The 19,718-nt window shown below is 51.0% G+C and overlaps 1 protein-coding gene across 8 annotated transcripts in view; it reads right to left on the bottom strand.

The window, feature by feature from the left end:
- HYDIN (HYDIN axonemal central pair apparatus protein) overlaps window positions 1-9,078 on the bottom strand; it is a 121,738-nt gene extending 112,660 nt beyond the window's left edge. For all 8 annotated transcript variants that reach the window (XR_005823631.1, XM_040571108.1, XM_040571109.1 and 5 more), the window contains exons 1-4: window positions 8,962-9,078; window positions 8,153-8,278; window positions 6,736-6,855; window positions 3,971-4,105 (exon numbers count right to left, since the gene is read on the bottom strand). Coding sequence is in view for 7 of the 8 variants with exons in the window: in XM_040571108.1 (XP_040427042.1) it covers window positions 3,971-4,105; window positions 6,736-6,855; window positions 8,153-8,278; window positions 8,962-9,078 (498 nt within the window). In the remaining variant the exon portion in view is untranslated. The remainder of the gene's footprint in view (window positions 1-3,970; window positions 4,106-6,735; window positions 6,856-8,152; window positions 8,279-8,961) is intronic.
- Window positions 9,079-19,718: the final 10,640 nt, after the last annotated feature.

The following is a 19,718-nucleotide window of genomic DNA, read 5'->3' as shown; positions in this document are numbered from 1 at the left end:
TCGCAGCAAGCTGGCAGAGCCACCTCTATGCCATCAGAGGACAAAATTGCCTGATGCTTTGATTCTGAAGTGCCAACACAGAATGATTTCCCATAAGGGATTAGAGCATGAAAAGAACCACACACACGACCCACAGCCAGTCTCAGATGAAGCACCTAAGCTGGACACCATAGCTGCTGCGATAGCCGGTTGTTGCACGGGGTGTTTATTCCCCACCACCACCCAAGCAGTGCCATGAATGACGAGGCCGGGGATACAGCCCCTTAAGGTCTATCTGGTCCATCTTCCCACCCAAAAGCAGCTCAGCCCTATACCCAAACTATTCCTGAGATCCCCAACAGGCTCTTTTAGTGCTAACAATTCCCTCCCACTCCCAGCACCCGTTCCGGTTCTAACCCAGCCTTACAAAGTTCTCCTTGTGTCTGATCTCCATTTCCCTCTACGTCTCATCCTAGCCTCAGGGGATGCAGAAGATAGCTTTGCTTCCTCTGCGCTGAATATTCTGGCATGGTTGATGCCTTAATCATGTCTCCCTTGTAAATTCTCTGTAATAAGTGATTGGTGCCTCTCTGGCATGCCTACCTGGGGCACTGAACTCATTTGAGATTGTCTCCTTACCACTTCAAGTATGCAATGGTATAAAGTTTTAGTAAGAATTACACTTAACATCGAGCTTCCTTTGCCAGAACCCATCCAGAGCCCTCTGTGCCTGGGCTTTCCTGCATCTTCCTCCCTGCCCCGGGCACCAGGACGTTGCCAGGCTGCAGACCTTGCTCCAGCAGCAAGGCACAGCGCACTCTGAGCCAGGGTTTGGAATTGCAGTAACAGATGCTGTCACATCCAAGATGTAAAAAAGGAATCAAGAAAGGTCTTTTTTTTCTAGACATCTCAAATTTTCACTGGAAACTACAGAAGGGCTTTGGCTTCTCATCTTTAGAGGGTAAAATGCCAGGAAGGGAACTGCAGCAATACCTGCAGAACCCAATATCATGTTTCAGGAGGGAGTTTCAGCAGCAGCAAGCCTTTCTGAATTAGCAATTTCATACTCAGTCTTGAAGCCTAAGCCTTCTAAAATAAAGGAGAAGGGCAGCCCCTGCCAATTTAAAGCTCCTGTTATCTGCATACTTCTTTTTCTGAGCTGTTTGGGTCCTCAGAAACCACACTAGCAAATAAAGCAAGTAATTTACTTTCTGTTGTTATTTTGGCCACCCTGATGTAACACAGGCATTGTAAATCCAATTGAAAGCTGCATGCCTTATTAAGCCTTGGCATGCCATATTTCCTTCTCTCTCCCCTCCAGATGCCAGGTAGAAAGAGGTGAACACGAGGAGCCCAGATCAGCAGTGGGATAACGAGGCAAGAAACTTCAGCAACCAGAGGTATTTGAGGGAAACAACAGGAACTCATTTTCAAGTCTTTGTCACTGGTAAGAAGGAAGTGGATCAACAGGGATGTAAAATAAGAGCCCAAGGAATTAGTACCTGCCCCATATGAAACCCCTACATGGGGCACAAGCACTAGGGCCACCCGCATGGTGACGCACAGGGTCTGCTGCAGAGAATGGGACAATGATTGCTGCAACCCCCTGCTGTGCCACCAGGACACCAGCCTTGCCACCCACTCAGCTACGGCCTAAGGGCATAGCTGAAACTGGCCTAAACCCTGCTGTGCTTCACAACTGCAACCCCTCAGCAGACTGTTTAAAGGCACTTTCCTAAACACACCTGCCTGGGAGAGAGAGGGGTTGCATCACTTGCATGATTTAAAGGTTGTGCTGTGTTTACACCCAGCTTTAGGCTATAGATTTCCATGAAAATATGACCTCATCCTTCACACGACTCCTCTCTGTTTCAAGGAAAGTAGAAATCATTGCACAACGCTGCCTTTTCCCTTATTCACCTTTGAAAGGCAATAAGTCACAAGCTCCAGCCTTCAAAGCGTGACTGCTGGCATTTGTATGAGTGCCCACTGAAACGAACGCAGCTGCTGGCATCGGGGATGTCATCCCAGGCTCACATTAAGGTTGAAAGCACTGTGACAGTAATTAACTGCCCAAGAAGCCAGCAAACCCAGGTGTCAGCCACCTAACTTCAAAATACTTCAGTGAATTCTTTGCAGCAGACAACTGCAAGGCAAAAAAAAAGTCCTGTAGGGTGAGGTAATGTAGGAAGTCTACCAGGGGAAACTCCCTGCTGAAACCACGATACCATAAAGGCTGGAAAATAAGGGCCATTAAGAGAGGAGAGGCTGGAGTGTGATGATAGCATAGCACAGGTACAAGTACCCTTCTGCTGCCTTCCTCAGCTACTGGTTCACAGGGTGCTTTGAAACCGGCCCTTTTGCTCCAGCTTCATTTGCCTCAATCTTTTGTCCTCTCTCCTCCCCGCAGGACTCTTCCCAAAAATACACTTGCAATAGCTGCTGCAGGCTGGAATGCTTCTCGAGCAGGGCTGGCCTGAATTTTAAAGGAGTTAATTTCAGTAACGCAATAACTCATCGTCCTGTCATATTTCATATTAATCAATGAGCGTTAAATTCAGTCTTCGCTGAGCATCAGCGATGAATTTTGCAAACCTAACAGACTGAACTGATACTGCCTGAAAACATTGTATTGCTACAGTGTAGAGAGCAAGGGGGGGAAAAAAAGAATCAGCTGTGCTATGTTTTTATATGCTTCTTGCCTCCTTCCTTCAAGTTAATCTACGAACAAAGCTGAAGGACAAGACGAGCATCCCTGTCTGCAGATGGTTTGCTCCACAAAGGTTTCCAGCCAGACGGGGGCTGCCAGGGCACCCCCATGATGCAGCCAGAGCTGTAACGCAGAGCACGAGAGGCTAACTCATTGGAAACATTGCCCAACAGAAAAATGAGCATTTCATCTGCAACACAGGTGCCAATGAACACTGAGACATGCTGGCTGCATGTTGATTTTGACAGCCCAGCCATGCAGCACGTTCCCAGTGACTGCTTATTGAGGGCTCAGCTGCAGCCCAGCTCTGTGCTTCATCCCGTGAATCAGGAATGAGAGCAAGAAAATCCCATAAAGCAGCCCCGCACCAGGACGACTTCCCCAGCCACAACAGAGGAGTTGGTGCCTACATCCCAGTTCCCTGGGTCACCCAGAGCCCCTTTTCGGGGGGGGCTGCAAGGCGCTGTGCACCTCCCGACCACGCTGGTGCTGCATTTCCCAAGTGCTCTCTGGGTCATCCCACCCAACTTCTGCTTCTGGTGATGTTCCCGCGTTGCTCTGCTGCCCCTCTAAGCTTGAAGTGCCTTTTGTGGGAACCCATTTTCCTCTTCCACCACCCCCAAAAGTGAACACTCAGTAATTAATACTGATAAATCACATTTTAAAGGCACCAGTGTACTTCACAAAGCCTACATCATGAGACTAAACTCTTATGTCACTTGGGTAGTTTGTAGAACTGCCCTAGGCAAACCCAATTTTTACCCTAAATATTAATGATGTTAAATAATTTCTCAGTCCCTCCAAAGGAACAGATTATTCCAATAGCACAGAGAGCTAGGGACCACAGGGCATTTCCTTTGTAGTTGTCTATATCTACTCTTCTAGGAAGGGCCAAATTGTGAAATTAAAGCAGAACTAAGCAGCAAATAAGAGATGAGCAAGCAGCCATGCCCCAAGAGACCTTGGGCATTTACCCTGGTGCAGAAACGAGCACGGTGGCATGGAACGGGTGCCCTCACCACAACATGCACAAAGACAGCCACACCAATCAAACATTAAATGTTCCAGCACTGAAGGACAAAAGAAGCCTAAAACAAGAGCCTACATCTTGAGTAGGACCTCCACCATGGTGAAAGACTTTCTCCCAGTTCTGAATCCAGCACAACCCCACTGAAACCAGGAAAAATCCATAAACCCACACCTCCTCATTTGTTCCAAATCCAGCCCCATGGGTTCACGCTCCACCAAAAGGCACCAACCTCCTGGGACCTCTGGTCTCACCTTGTTCTCCTCAGGGGTGAAAAGGATGCGGAAGGTGGAAGACATGCCAGGTGCCACCTTACGGCACACGTCAGTGGGGCTGATCAACTTGAAATAAGGTGAGCTCTCCAGGACGACCTTCACCAGCCGAGGAACCTGCAGGGAAAACGTGAAGCTATCGGATTTTGCAGCCCAGGTGGAAACAGAGAAAAGACATGACCCTGTCCAGGTGACATCTTCCCTCAACCACCTTCCCAAAGCACTTTTAGCCCTGGAGGTACATTTGTGCAATACACCAGGAATAAAAAGGAGGAACATAGGAAGGCAAAGATGACCCCAGAAAAAAAAAAAAAGGGGGTGACTAAGAGCTGCTAAAGGGGGCTGTGAAGAAGCAAGGGAGCACAACACTCCCATTGGGAAGGCTGATCCAGGAGACGAGAGCAGTCAGCTTGCCAGAGTGATGGACAGCTGGACTACCATTACCTCCTCCCCCCAGGCTGTGCCTATCAATTATGGGCTTCAGAGATGTTTTCTGCCTTGAGATACACAGCCAGCACCAACTCACAGGGTGTTTTTTTCATTAAGAGCCTATCCCAGCTCCCCAGAGGCTGCCTGGTGATCACAGCCAAGCAGCTTTGCATGCCTTGGTCCCTGCAGACACTGCGCTACCTGCTGCTGCCCCCCAGGACACTCCCCAGACAGCAAGCAGCGTCCTCTAGTGCATGGGTATCGAGCCCAGCACCCCAGAGCTCATCTCAGCCTCTGAAACAGGCAGTCTCAGCCAGCAGGCAGCTTCCCTGATAAGCAACGACCCCACACGAGGCTCGGAAACATGCATCAGATCTGCAGCACCCTCAGGAGCCTGGTACCCCACATCCAAGGCAGCCCTGAAGCCTCCAAATACCCTTGGCTCTCCACAACACCCTAGGGCAGTGGCTTCCAGGAACCCATTCCCCACCACATGCACTTTTTGGTCACTGAGTCCCTGGAAAGATGGGCGCACACACTACTGGTTTCAGCAAAAGCCACCCAGAACATCTCAGAGAGTAAGAAGCAGCCTGAAGATAGAAAAGCATCTTTACAACAGACAAGGGCAGTATGCATACACCAAAACACTTCTGCACCCAAGTCATTGCAGAGCCTCTCCGTAACATACTGGATTTTACGGAGCAGTCTCAGGTTACTGCATGGTACAAGGCAGCATCATTCAGAGAACCTGGTGAGAAAGCGATGGGAGCGCAGAGTCCTATTTTCTCCAGGACACTACCAAAAGCCAACACAATTAGAATACAACAGCCCCTCTTGGGATTGTCATCTCCATATGACAAAATACACCAAAGATTTTCCTTAGAGCTCATCCTGCTTTTACAGCAGTGCTGCACCGGCTGAGGTCTTAATAACTTCAAGAACTTACTCATTTCAGGGAGAAAAAAAAAAAAAAAAAAACAACAATTCACACATTGTCTCCCCCAGTAGGGCATACAAATCCCAAGGTGCAGCTGTACAAGTTTATTATTTTTTACTGGGAATGGCAGAAATGTTGATGCAGATGTTCTTTTCCACTTGAGGAAGCATGAATAGAGCAAATTAACTGTTTGCCTGTTGACCGACACTTGGCAGAGACAAACGTTTTGAAGTGCCGCATGGCTAACGGGGCGGCCACAGCCAAGAGGCTTGGTGGGAACAATGCAGAGCAGTAGCAAAAGGAACTGAGGGGGTCTTCACCAGGAAAGAGGACACCCACAGCACCAAGCGCCCAAGATCACTGTGCAGACTGTGTGAATATTGGGCATCCAAGCTGCATCTTATTGATATTCCCAAGGGAGACATCAGGAGTGGAGCTCCCTGGGAATAAGGGAAGCACCACACTGCACCTGCAGTCACCCCGTTGTCTCCAGGCACACTCATCTTCTCTCACTGCTCCTCCACCTGCCACATCCCCCCAAGGGCCCTTGTGCCCACCCATATCCCCCAGCGGGTAGATTGGGGAGGGGGCCAGTTCATGGCCTCCCCTCGGGCACATCTCACTGCTCAGATGCTTCTTTGCCATGGGGCCATCTCTTGGATGCCACCTGCCTTTCTCTGGCCTGCCTCTGCTCCCAGCACACTTACGGCTACATGCCAAGAGAAGCCCCCACACGCGCAGTGCTCTCTCCCAGCACCCATCTCCTTCCCTCCCTCTGGTCTCTTCCCACCTGACCCTCAGTATCTGCCCCACACGAGCAAATGTTCCCCTGTGGAAACCGGCACCTTCTCCGTTTTCCTCTTTACACTGGAAGGAAAAATGCTGACATCTTCTAACTTGTCCCTTCTCAACTTCCTTGGGAAAATCTCAAAATGCACAAAGAGTTATTTCAAGAAAAGATAAAGACCTTCAAGAGCACATTGTGCACATTGCTCTGGACATGGTGTGGTTCTCCAAAGGGAAGCAGAGCACCACATCTTTGAAAAGCCTGGACAGAACCAAATCAAGCTTAGCAGGAGCCCAAAGGGGAGCTTTCAAGGCAAAGCACGATGAAAGAAGGAAAGAACTATGCGGCCCTTAATATGCCACCAATGCAGAGCTTTCCAGAGGAAGGATGTGACTGGAAGAGCTCCTTTGGGTTAGAACCCACCAATGCACAGCCAACACCAGGGGGAGAATCCCCACAACACGGGAAGATTTCCACACCCTCACAAAATGAAGATGAGACGTGTTATTCTGAGCGTGCTGTGCTGCAGCAGGGAACTTGCTATGCTGTGTCCCAGCAGAGTACTTCGCTCTTCCCCCAGTGCCCCACACTTACCACGTCGTCGTTCCTCAGAACCAGCGGCACCTCGTAGACCTCACAGGGGACGTAGCTCTGAAATACCACCTCCGAGGGGAAAGGCTGGAACAAGCTCTGATCCAGGTCAACTGCTGAGAACTGGAGATGCAAGGCATCTGTGAGAGGAGGGATACACGAAGGGGCATCCTGCACTGCACTGTCTTGGGGGGGGACACCTGCCCAGCTCTTCTAGGGAAACAGCAACTCACCCACCTACCTTCTGAAGCAACCGTGAGTTACCAGAGCACATTAAGCAGGCATCTCTGGAGGTATTTCTCCAGGAGGCCTTTGCCAAAAGCAAGGCTGCACTCACCTCCAGCTCAGCCCCCTGCTAACGTGGCCATGCCATTCCCAAGTGCTCACCAAGGCAGCCGTGAGCACTCAGGGGGGAAGCCAAGCCCAAGAGCTTGTGTGGGGCTCCAAGACAGGGTAAAACTCATCCCAAGACTGAGACAAATCTAGTCCCATGGGTCCCCAAATAGCCTATAGGGATATGGAGCCTAGAAACCAGCAAGCACAAAAAGGTACTGTAGGAGGGGAGGCCAAAAAACCAACAGAGGAGGCAGGAAAAAGGCAAACAAGGTGAATGCTGGATGCTCGTAAGGTTCACCCCTTGTCAGCATTACTGGAAACTTGAGCAAGCCTGAACCCAGCATCCCCTTCTCCTATGAGCTTTACTGGGAGGGATGATTTATTTTATTCTATTATTGTTTTATATAATACTGCTGCTCCCCACCTCCTGCGCAGTCTAGGGCAATCCTGCAGCAACCCGTTACAGGTCTCTGGCTGCCCATTCTCTGCTCAGTAGCTCTCACTAGCGTGTTGCACACTGAGCAGCCCCTTTGGAAGCAGCTTCGAGCAGGCAGGAGCCTTGCTGTGGATGCAGCACATCCACCCACCCTGCCAGCTGCAGGCACCTACAGGCATCCCAGCTGCTGTTCCAGCCCAAAGTACTGATGCAACTGTTTTTGTTGATGAGCTTGAGTAATTAGCATAGGGCCTACAGACTCCAAGGGTCAATGCTGCCACCAGCAAGGGGAGCCACAACCCCAAGCATGACAGCGACTGCTCCCAAGCGAGAGGGGAGGTGGCCATTTCAGAGAGAGGATGGAAGAAGACAGCTTGTGTCCTGCTCCATCCTTCCTCCAGTGCTGTGCCTCAGCAAGAGCAGCTAACCTCCAGCAAACCTCACTGATTTCAGCAGGGTTTATGTTGGTCCAGCACTGAAACATCTCAGCAGGGCAGGAAGCGTTTTGCCTTTCCCCCAGCACGAGGCAGGATGAACCCCACCACCAGCAGCACTTCCAAAGGGCACGAACACCTAGCCATGTGGGCGTTCAGAGAGGCACTGCAAATGTCACATCAAACAGCAAGGAAAAGGGCAGGAAAAGGCTACCTTTTGATGGGAGGTTTCACTCATGTCCAGAAGCTGGACAATGTGGGGCCGGCGTGTGTCCCGAGCGGCGGCCAGCCTCTGCTGGGTGGTGAGGGACATCTCCTTCAGGAAGGCAGAGGGAGTCAGCTGCAAGGCAAGACACCGGCCAGGGCTGCAGAAATGCCTTTCTCCAGAAAGGCTTTTCTTGTTCAGGCACCACCAATGAATAATTTGTGCTCACAGCCACTAGGACAGTCCTGGAAGCCCTGTAAGTTACCTGCTGAAATATTCATCACCAGTAAATTAATTATATAGAGCGGAACACACTCGCTCTAACAGAGCAGCCCTGTCCCATTAGCCTCTCTGTTGTGATTCAATGTGACGTGTTTGGGGATTTCTGCTCTTTGGGTATTTGTTTCCTCTTTAGCGTCACTGGATTGAGCCATGGCCTTTGAGGAGTGTGGGGGGGAGCTGTCAGAGTCCCCTGCTCAGTGCTCACAACCCCTCCACATACAGAGATGTCCCTGGTGGGCGAGCCAAGGGAAGCAGCGCTGTGCCAATGCCGAAGGGGAGAGGAACAGGCTCAAGTCCTCATTCATCTCATTTTAATCCATGCTTGTTCACTCCCTGGACTGGCCTCATGGACCCCTACAGAAGCCTGCAGGGGCATCTCTTGGACAGAGCCTCAGCACCAGATAGCCACCAGCATGCAGAGGAGGCATCAGGGGGTGATGAGGGATCGTCCTCGTCCCATTGTGATTTGCAGAGCTGGATCTGTGCTCAGAAAACCCAGCCTCATGCACTCCTGCCTGACCCCAGCAGGTACTTACTGTCACAGGCTCCTCTGCCTCGACCACCAGCCGATTACGAGGTGACACCGCTTTGCCCTGGAAACCATCGGGACTTCTGGAGGACTCCATGGAGCAATGGAGCTTGCTGGCAGCCATGCCTTGAAGAAGCAGCAAGGGGATTTTAAAATCCAGACAACTTGGAAGGCGTCAGTGCTGCCAGGCAAGAACCACAAGAACCACATCGAGGCTGCGGCTGGATCATGGAGCAGAGCGCAGGGCAACACGGAGCCAGGACAGGAGCATTTCACATCCACCTGCCACAGGAGGAAGCAACGCAGCAATACAAAGTGCCCCTTGGAGACCTGAAGCCTCCAGATCCGATTCTCTGGTGGAGCTGGGAACTGTCCTAACTCTCATGGGACAACGAGGAGATATGACCTCTCCTACCCAGAAAAGAGCACGAGGATCCCCAGCAGCATCCACTCTCCTCTTATCCACGCTCATGTCTGGAAAAAAGAGCCTCCCACCACCTCCCGATAGGTTCCTACTGGCTAAAAGCCACCTCCTTCCTGGCACGGGTAACCGACAAGCATTCCCTCCCCTGAGCCACGCAGGGGCACTGGGTGCAGATTCGGACGGTCCCGCTCGCAGAGCACCGCAGGATGCACCCGTGTCCCCAGGCTGCAGCACCCTTCTTGAGCAGAAAGCTAATGCCCCTGCCTGCTTTGTGAAGCACAGTGAAGAGGAAAACACTTCTGAGTTCTCAGCAGCTCTGCTCAGCCCCCCCAAGCAGCCAAAACCTCACCACTAATCCCCCTCAAGTCAGGCATCAGGGCTGCCCCACACATTAACCAAGTCAGCCCTGTCCTGCTTTACCAGCCAAGTTTTCCCTTTGTGCAAGGAGCCTTGCCACGTTTCTAACTACTGGAGCATAGAGTTCCATACTCTGATGGGAAATTATCCTTTTTCAAGGCTAATTTGGTTGTTTTAAGTTACAAAAGTTATCCAGCAAATAGGATTTCTTCCAGGCATGAAATTACCCCAGTGCCCAGGAGCATTTCTCCGTGGAGAATGAGGGCCCTAATTTTCACTTAACACCCAACCCAAAGCTCCCTACAGGCTGTAACGGTAGAAATAAGAGCATAAAACCATTAAAAGAACATGAGCAATTAGCTCAAATTTAAACACAACATGTGTGAAAGCAGGGCCACTTAAGACTCCTTCATAATTGCAGTTTTCCAGACCCTCGTTCCACAAGGGGCAGGGGCTGGCGGGGCCGTGGGCTGCTCCCCTCCAGCCTGACCATCCCTCCCCACATCTCCCCGGCCACACAAAGGGGGTGTGCAGGAAAGGGACGAAGACAAAGCAGCCCCAGGAAGATCCTAAATTCACTCCCCAAAGAGTATTGTACATGTTCATGGTACCGGCCTCTTTATACAGTGCTCGGGTAGGACAAGGATGGGACTAAAAGGCAGCCCCAGACCCCAAAAGCACAGCCAGATACCTAAAGATACCGCGCCCCTCTGTCCTTGTAAGGAACAAGAGCACAACCCTGTCCTGCAGGCACGGGACACGTTCCAGCAAAGAGCTAGGATTTCAAGCTGGAAATAACTATTTTTCAAGGGAAATTTAAACGGGGATGATACAACATTAATCTGGATTTCCGTGCTTTATTGCTGGGTCTTGAGAATAACTGGATTATTTGTTACAATTTCCCAGCCGTAATTTCACTCCACTTGAAATTAATCCTGTCCATCATGCCCACGGCGCCTATTTCCAGCGTGCTCCCAGGTCCCCCCCCCTCTCCCCAGCCTCCAGCATGGAGCCCCAGGGCTCCACTCCCCGTGCATCAGGAGCGAAGGGGCAGCTCAGAAGCCAGCCACAACTCCCTGGAGAGGTGGGACAAGAGGGACGCAGCACAGCATGACTTCTGCCCGCTGGGGAGAGCCCACGGCCACCTGCCCACCGCCAGCAGCACCCCCGAAAGAGCTCCTTAACCCCCTCCCACCTCCTCAGACATGCCTTAGGCCAGGCATGCAGTCAGATCCCGCTGAGCATCGCACAGCTGCCAGCCCCTCCTACCAGCAAGGTGGGACTCGACCTTCGGGTGGGTAACCTGGGCTCCTCGGGGAGGACTCACTTTGTGCAGTGCCCGGCCTCACTCCCCAAACCATCGGGGGCTGTAGGGTGGCTCTGGTCAGACCGGTGGGAGCCGTTGGCACAACGGTGCTGCCTGGGAGCAGTTACCAATGGGGCCGGTGGATTCCGAGGGTCCCAAGGGAACCTGGAGGGCAACCAACGGAACCTGGAAAGGGGGCTGCCTGCGTCCCCCTCTCCTCAACCCTCTGGCACAGCCCTGCCAGGGCACAGCCCACGGACCCAGGGAAGGGGAGCACTCAGTGTGACACACAACAAGTTTCTGGTTTGGCTGCTGCTGGGGTCCCCCTGCTCCAGGGGGGAGATTGGGCTTCTCAGAGCAGCAGCACCTCGTCCTGCAGCAAGGCTGGAGGCAGAGCCAGCTCCCCACAGGCTTCCAGGACACACAGCATCCCCACCACCCTCCCTTCCCTCCTGCTCAGCTTTCTCCACAGGTTCCCCCAGGCAGAAAACACCGCCAGGGACAGGGACACAGCAACAAAACCAAGCTCAGCACCTTGCAAGTGGCACACTAGGAAGGACCCACTAAGCCAGCAAGGAAACTGGGGCTTCACCACCCTCACCAGTCCCACATCGAGGGCACAGAAACATGTTCAAGCATTTGGGGCTTTGATTTCTTCAGCTCTAGGCTGGAGCGGAGGCTGCTTTCTGCCTTGATTTTCCTCAGAATCGCAGTGAGTTGACTTGGTCCCTTACTCCAGCAGTTTCTGATGTCACTGAAATGCCTTCAGAAGAGTTACAGCCTTGCAAACCACTGCAGCCCATCTATTTCTTAAACATCTCACTCCGCAGTGAATGATTGCGGCAGCATCAGAAAGCACGCCTTCGAGTAGCATTTGTTAACATCACAGAACACCAGACAAATTAATTTAGACACCGCAGACAAGCTAATCATTTCTTTAAGAGCAAAGAAAAAGTTCCTGCGCTATCTTACAAAGCAAGGATTTGATTTCTGCTCTCCTCACCCTGGGAGGACCCTGACCTAGGGGCACAGTACCTTGTCACCGCAGTACTCAATGTGCCTTTGGGGGTGTCCTCTGCTGCTGCCACACCTGGTGAACACCTCTCTGACGAGCTCGTTCCAATTAGCACTTGTAGACACATCAATTTCCTGCTTTCAGCCCAAACCTTTCCGCCTTGCCAGACAGATGGAGGAAACCAAATTCCTCAGCCCTCCTGGGCAGCAGCATCCCATCACCGTGAGCTGGCACCGAGCATCCTCACAGCTCCTGCAGGGCATTGCCTCGCAGTGATGCTTTGCTCCCAGCTTTGGGGCCATGGCAAAGGAGCAAACGAGTCACTGAAGCTGCCAGCCTGTGACCAGGAAAGGAGGAACAGAACTGCCCTCATTAAACAAAGGTGCAAAGGCCCAGCCGGGCTGCTCCACCAGCTTGGGTGCTAGCTATGGACTCAGGAGACCCACAAAGCTTTGGGTTTGGATGCACGTTTTCTGGCTGTGAAAAGAATTTAGGATCTCTTCTGAAGCAAGGTTTTGATGTCTTGCTCCGTCCCCAGACACACCCAAGCTTGAGCCTGGCCAAGATCCAGCTACAAGCCGGGCAGTGCTGGAGCACCGAGGTCAGCATCTGCTCTGACTGTTCCCCTTCCAGAGAGGCTTCCTCCTCCCCGTATTAAAGTAAGGCCCCAGAGAAGGGGTGAGCTCAGCTCAAGACTCTCCTCAGCTTCGGAGATTCAAGCCCACACATCCCAGCAGAGCACCTTGGACATCTGGCTGCCAGCTCAGGCAAGGTCACTGCCTCCCCTCCCAGCAGTGCTGCATGGAGGAAGCAAGGAGGAAGGGGCAGAGCTGGTGGGCTCTGCTCCCTTGGATCACGAAGTCTTTTAGCTAATGGCTATTTAATGTGCAATGCTAAGCAGTCTCTGGAGGGGGGAGAAAAAAAAAAAAAAAAAAGACCAGGAACATGTTCAGAGAGCAGGAAAAAGATCTGTCTCATGATGCGGGCTCGCAGCTGCTGCAGTGACTCCTTGCAACAAGGGGCCTGCACAGCATCCCCTGCTCCCAGGCGCTTATGGCCATGAGTTACCCTGGGGGTCGATAAAAGCACCTTCAGCTCTTTAGGGCAGCAGCATGAACCTCCAAACACTACCTGGCTCATGAGATAGCGCAGGGTCACACAGCCAACATACCCGCACAGACCTGCAGGCACAAGACAGGGCTTCAGGCCAGCTTCGTACTGCCAGCACCGGGAAATTCAGAAGGTTCAACAGCAAATAGGGGCACAGAGGGGCCCCTTGGTGCCTGTGAGCTTGGCAAAAGCTCTTCTGAAGAAGCTGCTGGAAGCACTTAGATATGGCCCTAAAGCATCCAAAATCCCTTCATGCATCTGTCCAGCAGTTCCCCTCTAAAGTAAAACTGAACAGCTCTCCGAGGATGCTGCGCAGAAGAGACATGAAACGATGAATAAGTAGCCAATTTCTTAGACATTAACAAAAAAGAGGGGTTCATATAAAGGCAGTTTTGTGCCCATCATGATGCCACGTGCTGGCACTCTTATGTCAAGGGACCCCACGCCATTTGTGCTGCAGCAGCAGCCTCTGAGCTGGTCCAACACTGACTGCTGGCCCTCCCTGCCCTGAGCCCACCAGCATGCTGTGCACTGCAGCACTCAGCTTCAATAGCAGGGGAGCAGAGCTGGGGCTGAACCCTCCTTCAGCACACCCAATAAATCCTTCCTCCCACAGAGATAAAGCATCTCACCAGAGTAACTGGATAACTGGCCTTTCTATTACACTTTGCTGGAAGAGGGAGACAGATCTTCTAAAACTGAGCATCAGGATGCTATTGAACAATTTTGTTCAGCTAAATCATCTTGCCCCGTTCAGGCTTAAGTAGCGAGATCACATTTCTTGCCTAGAAATCACCTGCTTAGCCATAATTACCATATAAACAGCATCTCAAGGAAGCCAGAAAAGGAAAAACGGAGTTTCCAGGACTAATCTCTTGCCCCTCCAGCTCACTGCTAAGTGGTTCAGTGATTTCTAAATCAAGTCTCACTACCCAGGAAGCCTCACCTGCCACCTTTATATTCTGTTCCCTCCATATTTTATCACTTAAGTGCTGTCATCCTGCAATTTATTACAAAAGCTCTACCACAGCTGAGATAATTATTAGGAATCTAGCATTATGCCTTCCTGGTACTTTGCTAAGCCAGCTCTCAGCTGGCACTGAGGTGGCCCAAGCTCCCTTCCAAGGGTCTTGCTGGAGGCTCCCCACATCTTGTAACTTGCAACTGTGGCTCCTGCATCAAGTATTTCTGGTGTTATTTGCCCTCCCTGGCTGCCTGTCCCAGCATTCGATCCCTGCTACGCTGGCTTTGCAACTGGCATCAACTCCCCCTTTCTGTTTACTTATTTCCTGGCACCTGGAACGTTGTTTTGGTTTGCAGTGCAGAGCTTCCAAGCAGCTGACAATTTGGGGGTGGAAAAACAAACCAAAGGACTAGAAACGGATGCCCAGGTCAGGAACAAGCAGCCATGCATGGGGTCAGAGCTTTCTCTGCAACACCGAATCAGCCAGTCAGCCAAGCAGTATCACTGTATAGCTACTGTCAAGACCTGATCCAAAGTTCACTGAAATCACAGAAAGACTTCTATGAATATCAGGCTGTATCCACATGTGATTTCTTACCCTAGAAGTGCTAGGACACGCAACTCATGCTAGCTTACAACAGCTCAGGTGAAAGGAAACAATTCTGCATTCCCCAAGGGCTTACAGCATGTGAACAGTAGCTACAGTTCTGCCGATGTGCATTAATTAATTAATCCACCACCTACCTGCACAACCCAAGATGGAACAAGGGAGGCTGCCAGCATCCCTGAAAGACCCAGCGTCCCTCTCTGAACCAGTTCTCAGCTTCTGCAGCACCAACCCACAGCCCTGCAGCGCATAGCATAGGCTGCATGCTGCTGGCATCCCAACCAGCTGCCCTCACCAGCAGTGACCCTGAGGGACCCGGCTTCAGCTGAATTGCCCAAATCCTACCAACCTCCACCCAAATCAAGCTGTTTTAATCTCCACGTCTTCAAAAACTTCTGTGAAATAGAGCTATATGTATTCATATACCCAGTTCTCACAGTGCAGTGTTGATCTCTGGAAGAACATAAACATGAATTTAAGCACAAATTCAACTCAGACACCAAACTGGAGACTAGCAACCAACTAAAAGCAGAGACAGGAGCAATCTCTTCAGTCCCCAAACCCCACCTTAGCTGGCTCAAGCCTCATGCCAAATTCTTTGGCTTCACGGAGCGATTCCTGTCCTTGGACAGGGGACACAAGGCTCCCGAACCCACTCAGAGCAGTCTGCACCCTGCTGGGATCACGGTGACACCAAGCATTTTTATTTTCCCCTAGGTGTACCCAGGAACTGTCTCAGAAAATCATCTATGGATTTAAGGAAATCCTGCAAGGAAAGAGGCAACCACAAAACTCTCTGGTCTATGCCACCTGCTGCATTTTTCATTAAAAACCTTCAGAGCATTTTACAGGTTGTGCTCATCCTCCTTTTATAATTAAGGCCAGGACATCCCCACAAGAACCAGGCGTCTGGAGGCCCACAGGACTCACCTCGGGCTCATGGGGACATCTGGGAGCCAGGCTGGGCATCCCACTGCCCTCCACGGCTCATCCCCAGCCTGGCTGCGGGTCTGCACGCTCAGAGATGGGCAGAAAGGGAAAAGTTTAGGATCCTTCACTTTCGGGGAGCAAGAAATCGCCAAAGCCTGCTCCTCATCTGACTCCTTGGGGGCAATCTCACCCCCAAAGTCAGCTTCCTCGCAGGGGAACAGATCCCACAGGAGGCAAGCACAGCTGACTGCCCCACATGTTGGGAGGGCCGAGGCCACCCTGCCCCACAGGCACCCGCGTCCCCTCCTGATTCACCGGCCTGCATAGGGTTGTGTCCCACCCCCACCCCCCCTCCCCCCAGCGCACCAGTCCCCAGGTCCCTGCACCAAAAGCCCCCCCGTTCCGTCTGGGACAGGGGATGTGGACACACAGCCACCATCACCCCGCTGTGGGGCCAGTGACCAGCCCCCTACAACCACCCTCCTCACTCTGTGGACGCACTCACACCAGTCCCCGCTGCACAGCACTGTCGCTGCCGGGCTATTGTTGCCCTCCTCGTTCCCAAAGCAACAGGGCCGCCCAGCAGGCCTCACGTCACCACAGCGGGGACACGGGCAGCAAGGCTGCGGCTGTGGGACAGCGTGGTGGGTGGGAGTCAGAGGGCCACAGCTGGGTGTGGGGACGCTCGGCGCCCACCCCATGCACAGGCCCGATGCTCCTTCTCCTCCTGCTGTAACCCAGCTGTGCTTCCCTGCTCTTATTCCCCCAGTATTTGTAAGCAAACAGGCACAGACACTAGGGACAGGTGGTAAGCAGCACCTTATCTCGAAGTAATAACAAAGGCTTGAAGAAAGCAGATAACGACCACAGAAAGCACACAGCAAAGGTTCCCCCAGCACAGCCAGGTCCCTGTGTTTATGCTAAAACTGAGCGGTGATCAGGGAACTCACAGCAGAGCCCTGTGCTTCTCCCAGGTCTGTCACCAGCCACCACACAGGACTGATCGTGGAAAGAGCCACACGCCAGATGGAAGTGCAGATGACAGACAGAATATTAAAATATCCTAAAAAAAAAAAAAAAAAAATCAAACAGCTGCCAGCACTGCCCCCCTGAGGGACTATCTGCTTCCAGAGGTGCCCCCTCCTGCACCATGTCACAGCCTGGTCCCCAGCTCACCTGTTCTGCTGGGCTCCTGCAGCACGCAGCCTGGCACAGCACAGCCTTGTCACCCCCGGAGAAACAGCCCCACCTCTGAGAAGCTCTGTAATAAACCCTCTCCCATAAGGGCAGCCTCACACAGCTGTAGACTCATCACTGAACCCAGATTGTCCCACATACCATCACTGAGGAGCTCCAGGTGGGTCCGAGCTCCATCACTGTGGTCCACTCAAACACGTTTCACCTGAGTGCCTCTGCTCAGGGCACTTGTGCAGGGTCAGACACAGGGCTAAAGGGAGTTCACTGCTCCCCAAGTTTTGCTTCAACCCCTCATGACCATTTTAACCCACAGATGCTCCTGCAGCTAAGGAAAGAACTGATTCACTGGCTGACAGGACCACAGGGGAAAACTGAATTCATAAAATGGGAAGTGAGAACATTCCCAGATTAGGTATCTGGAAATTAATTCCTCATTTGTAGTGAGCATCACCAGTATTTTGCCAGGAATCAGTCCCAGACACCTCAAACTAAGCCTTGGGCAAATGCCGCAGGACTGCAAAGCGCAAAATAATTATCTAAAAGAACATATCTATTCATCTTCCCTAAACGCTCAGACAAAAAGGCTTCTGCCTAAGTAACTGGAACAGACCAGGCCCACAGCCATTAATGCATTGCACCTGGCAGCCTGTGCCTCATGTCCCCATGTCACAAACCCCAGGTGGGGATTACCCAGCCCACAGGTGTACAGGGATCACAACAGGGAGTACACAGGATTCCTTAACACAAAGGCATAGAGGCTTTATTTCTGAAGGCTGCTGTTTATTACAGATCACAAATCACCATTAGCAAGTATACAGCGATTATAAGGCAAATATATATGGTAGCTATTAAGAGAACAGCACTAATTAATAGTAGCAGCAGTTAGAAATAATAAAGGCAATTAGAGGTAGGAAAAAAATCAGTAATATAGTAGCAAATATAGGTTTGAACCTACAATACCAGTTTATCAATAATACTATGGCAGTGAAAAATACTTATGAATTAATACTTATGGATTACTAAATTAATACCATAAAAGCAAATATATTTACAACAGCCTATACTTAACAGGACTATGCTTATAACAGGTTATACTTACTGATACTATGCTTATGACAGATTATGTACACATACAATCATAAAACCATCAGTACTAGATGCTTCAAAGCAATGCCATAAGGGGGGTCTAGGTCATATCAACCTAAAAGGGGTCTAAAACTGATCTCCAAGAGAACCACCACCCCAGGAAGAGGACCAAAGCAGCCTCACTTCAAAGCTGATCCACATCATGGTGTGTGGAGCAGAGTTAACCCAATGTTCCAGCAAAGCTGCAGCCCGTTTGAGGGGGAAAACAAAAACAAGAGGAGCACAAACACCATGGGAAGTTTCTCTGAGAATCTCCACTTGGGGTAAAAATCAGACCATTTTATATCAGAGACCTAAGTGGGCATAGGACACCAACATGCCAGGTAACCAATAGGTGCTATTAACCTCACCCTGCCTCCTGAGACAGCCAATAGGTGATGGTGGTTTTCATTTTCACTGAATTTCTTTGAACAAAAATGTTATTTCTCACATTGATTCCCACTTTCTCAGGCCAGTTTCCTCTTTACCAAACTGTTTTTCATCTTCTCAGGTGATCAGCTGTCCCTCAGTTTATTTTGTCTTTAGCATTGGTATCCTCAGGACATCTCTGGTTCTCAGGTGCCCAACTACAACTTGAAGGATGCCACCTGCACCCCTCAAGGATGCTTCTCTGGTCCCCAAAACAAGTTCCCAGGCTAGCAGATATTTTCTCCTATCAGTCTTCAGCAGACATCTTATATCAGAAATTTCTCATCACAGTCAGGAACAGTTGCAGAGGTAACCTATCATTCTGGAAAACAAAGCTTTCAGACCAGAGTCTCCTACTGTCACAGGAAGAGGTATGCAGCTATGTAACACATATATGCATTGAGAATCAGACATTCCTTAAAGTGTCTCCAAAATACCAAGCAAAAGAGATTCAAATCCTTGCAATAAGTCACCCCTGGTACACAGGGCATCAAATCACCCTCTGGCCAGGCAAGCATCCTGTCCCAGCACTGCCTTCAGCAGGGGAACAACCTGAGCTCATCCTCCCACCGTGCTTTGACCCGAGAGTTGCATTACCTATGGGCTGACCTGTCTTTCCCTTATGGTCCCTACACTGCTACAGAGATGAGCAAGTCATTAACAGGCAGAGGGAACGGCAGGGCTCTGAGGTCAGTGCCCAGAAGATGTGACCTGTAGCTCTTCCCAGCTGGTGCTTTCCTTGCATCAGTCTCAGAGCAGTGGGTGCAGGTCAGTTTGCTTACACCCGCTTTACCCAGTGGACACCACAATAAGGATGCCTGATTATTTCACTTGCTTTTTCACATAGATTAAGGCATGTCAAGATGTTGCAGGTGTTGCACAAAGTTTAAGCATTTTTTTTTCTTTCTAGCCAAGTTCTAGAAATAAAGCAGAATTAACGGCACAGGAGAAGCCTGGGATAGGGGAGCTCAAATATGCCGGATAGGGATAAACCACGCTAAGAGTTTCCTGTGCACTGACCTCAACCCTAAAGCCTTCCTCTCCATGGCTCCTCTTCCCACATCCAGACTCTGCCTTCCCAGGGCTGCAGCCAGCCACAGCAGGAGCAGAACCACCTTGATACCAAGGCAGAGCTGTGCAGAGATTCACCCAGCTGAGCACTAACCAGCCCGCTGGATGAAGAGCAGCAGGTGAGCATTTCCACAACATAAGTTACCTCAATTCCAGATAAAACTCCATCTGCCAAACCCTGGACCTCATACACCAGGCTGAACATATCCAAACCCATTTACTGGAGGGC

Source organism: Cygnus olor, chromosome 12 (assembly GCF_009769625.2).
Source record: "Cygnus olor isolate bCygOlo1 chromosome 12, bCygOlo1.pri.v2, whole genome shotgun sequence".
Lineage (NCBI taxonomy): Eukaryota > Metazoa > Chordata > Aves > Anseriformes > Anatidae > Cygnus > Cygnus olor.
Note: the sequence above shows the minus strand (reverse complement) of the source record. Positions and strands in the feature narration are given on the sequence as shown.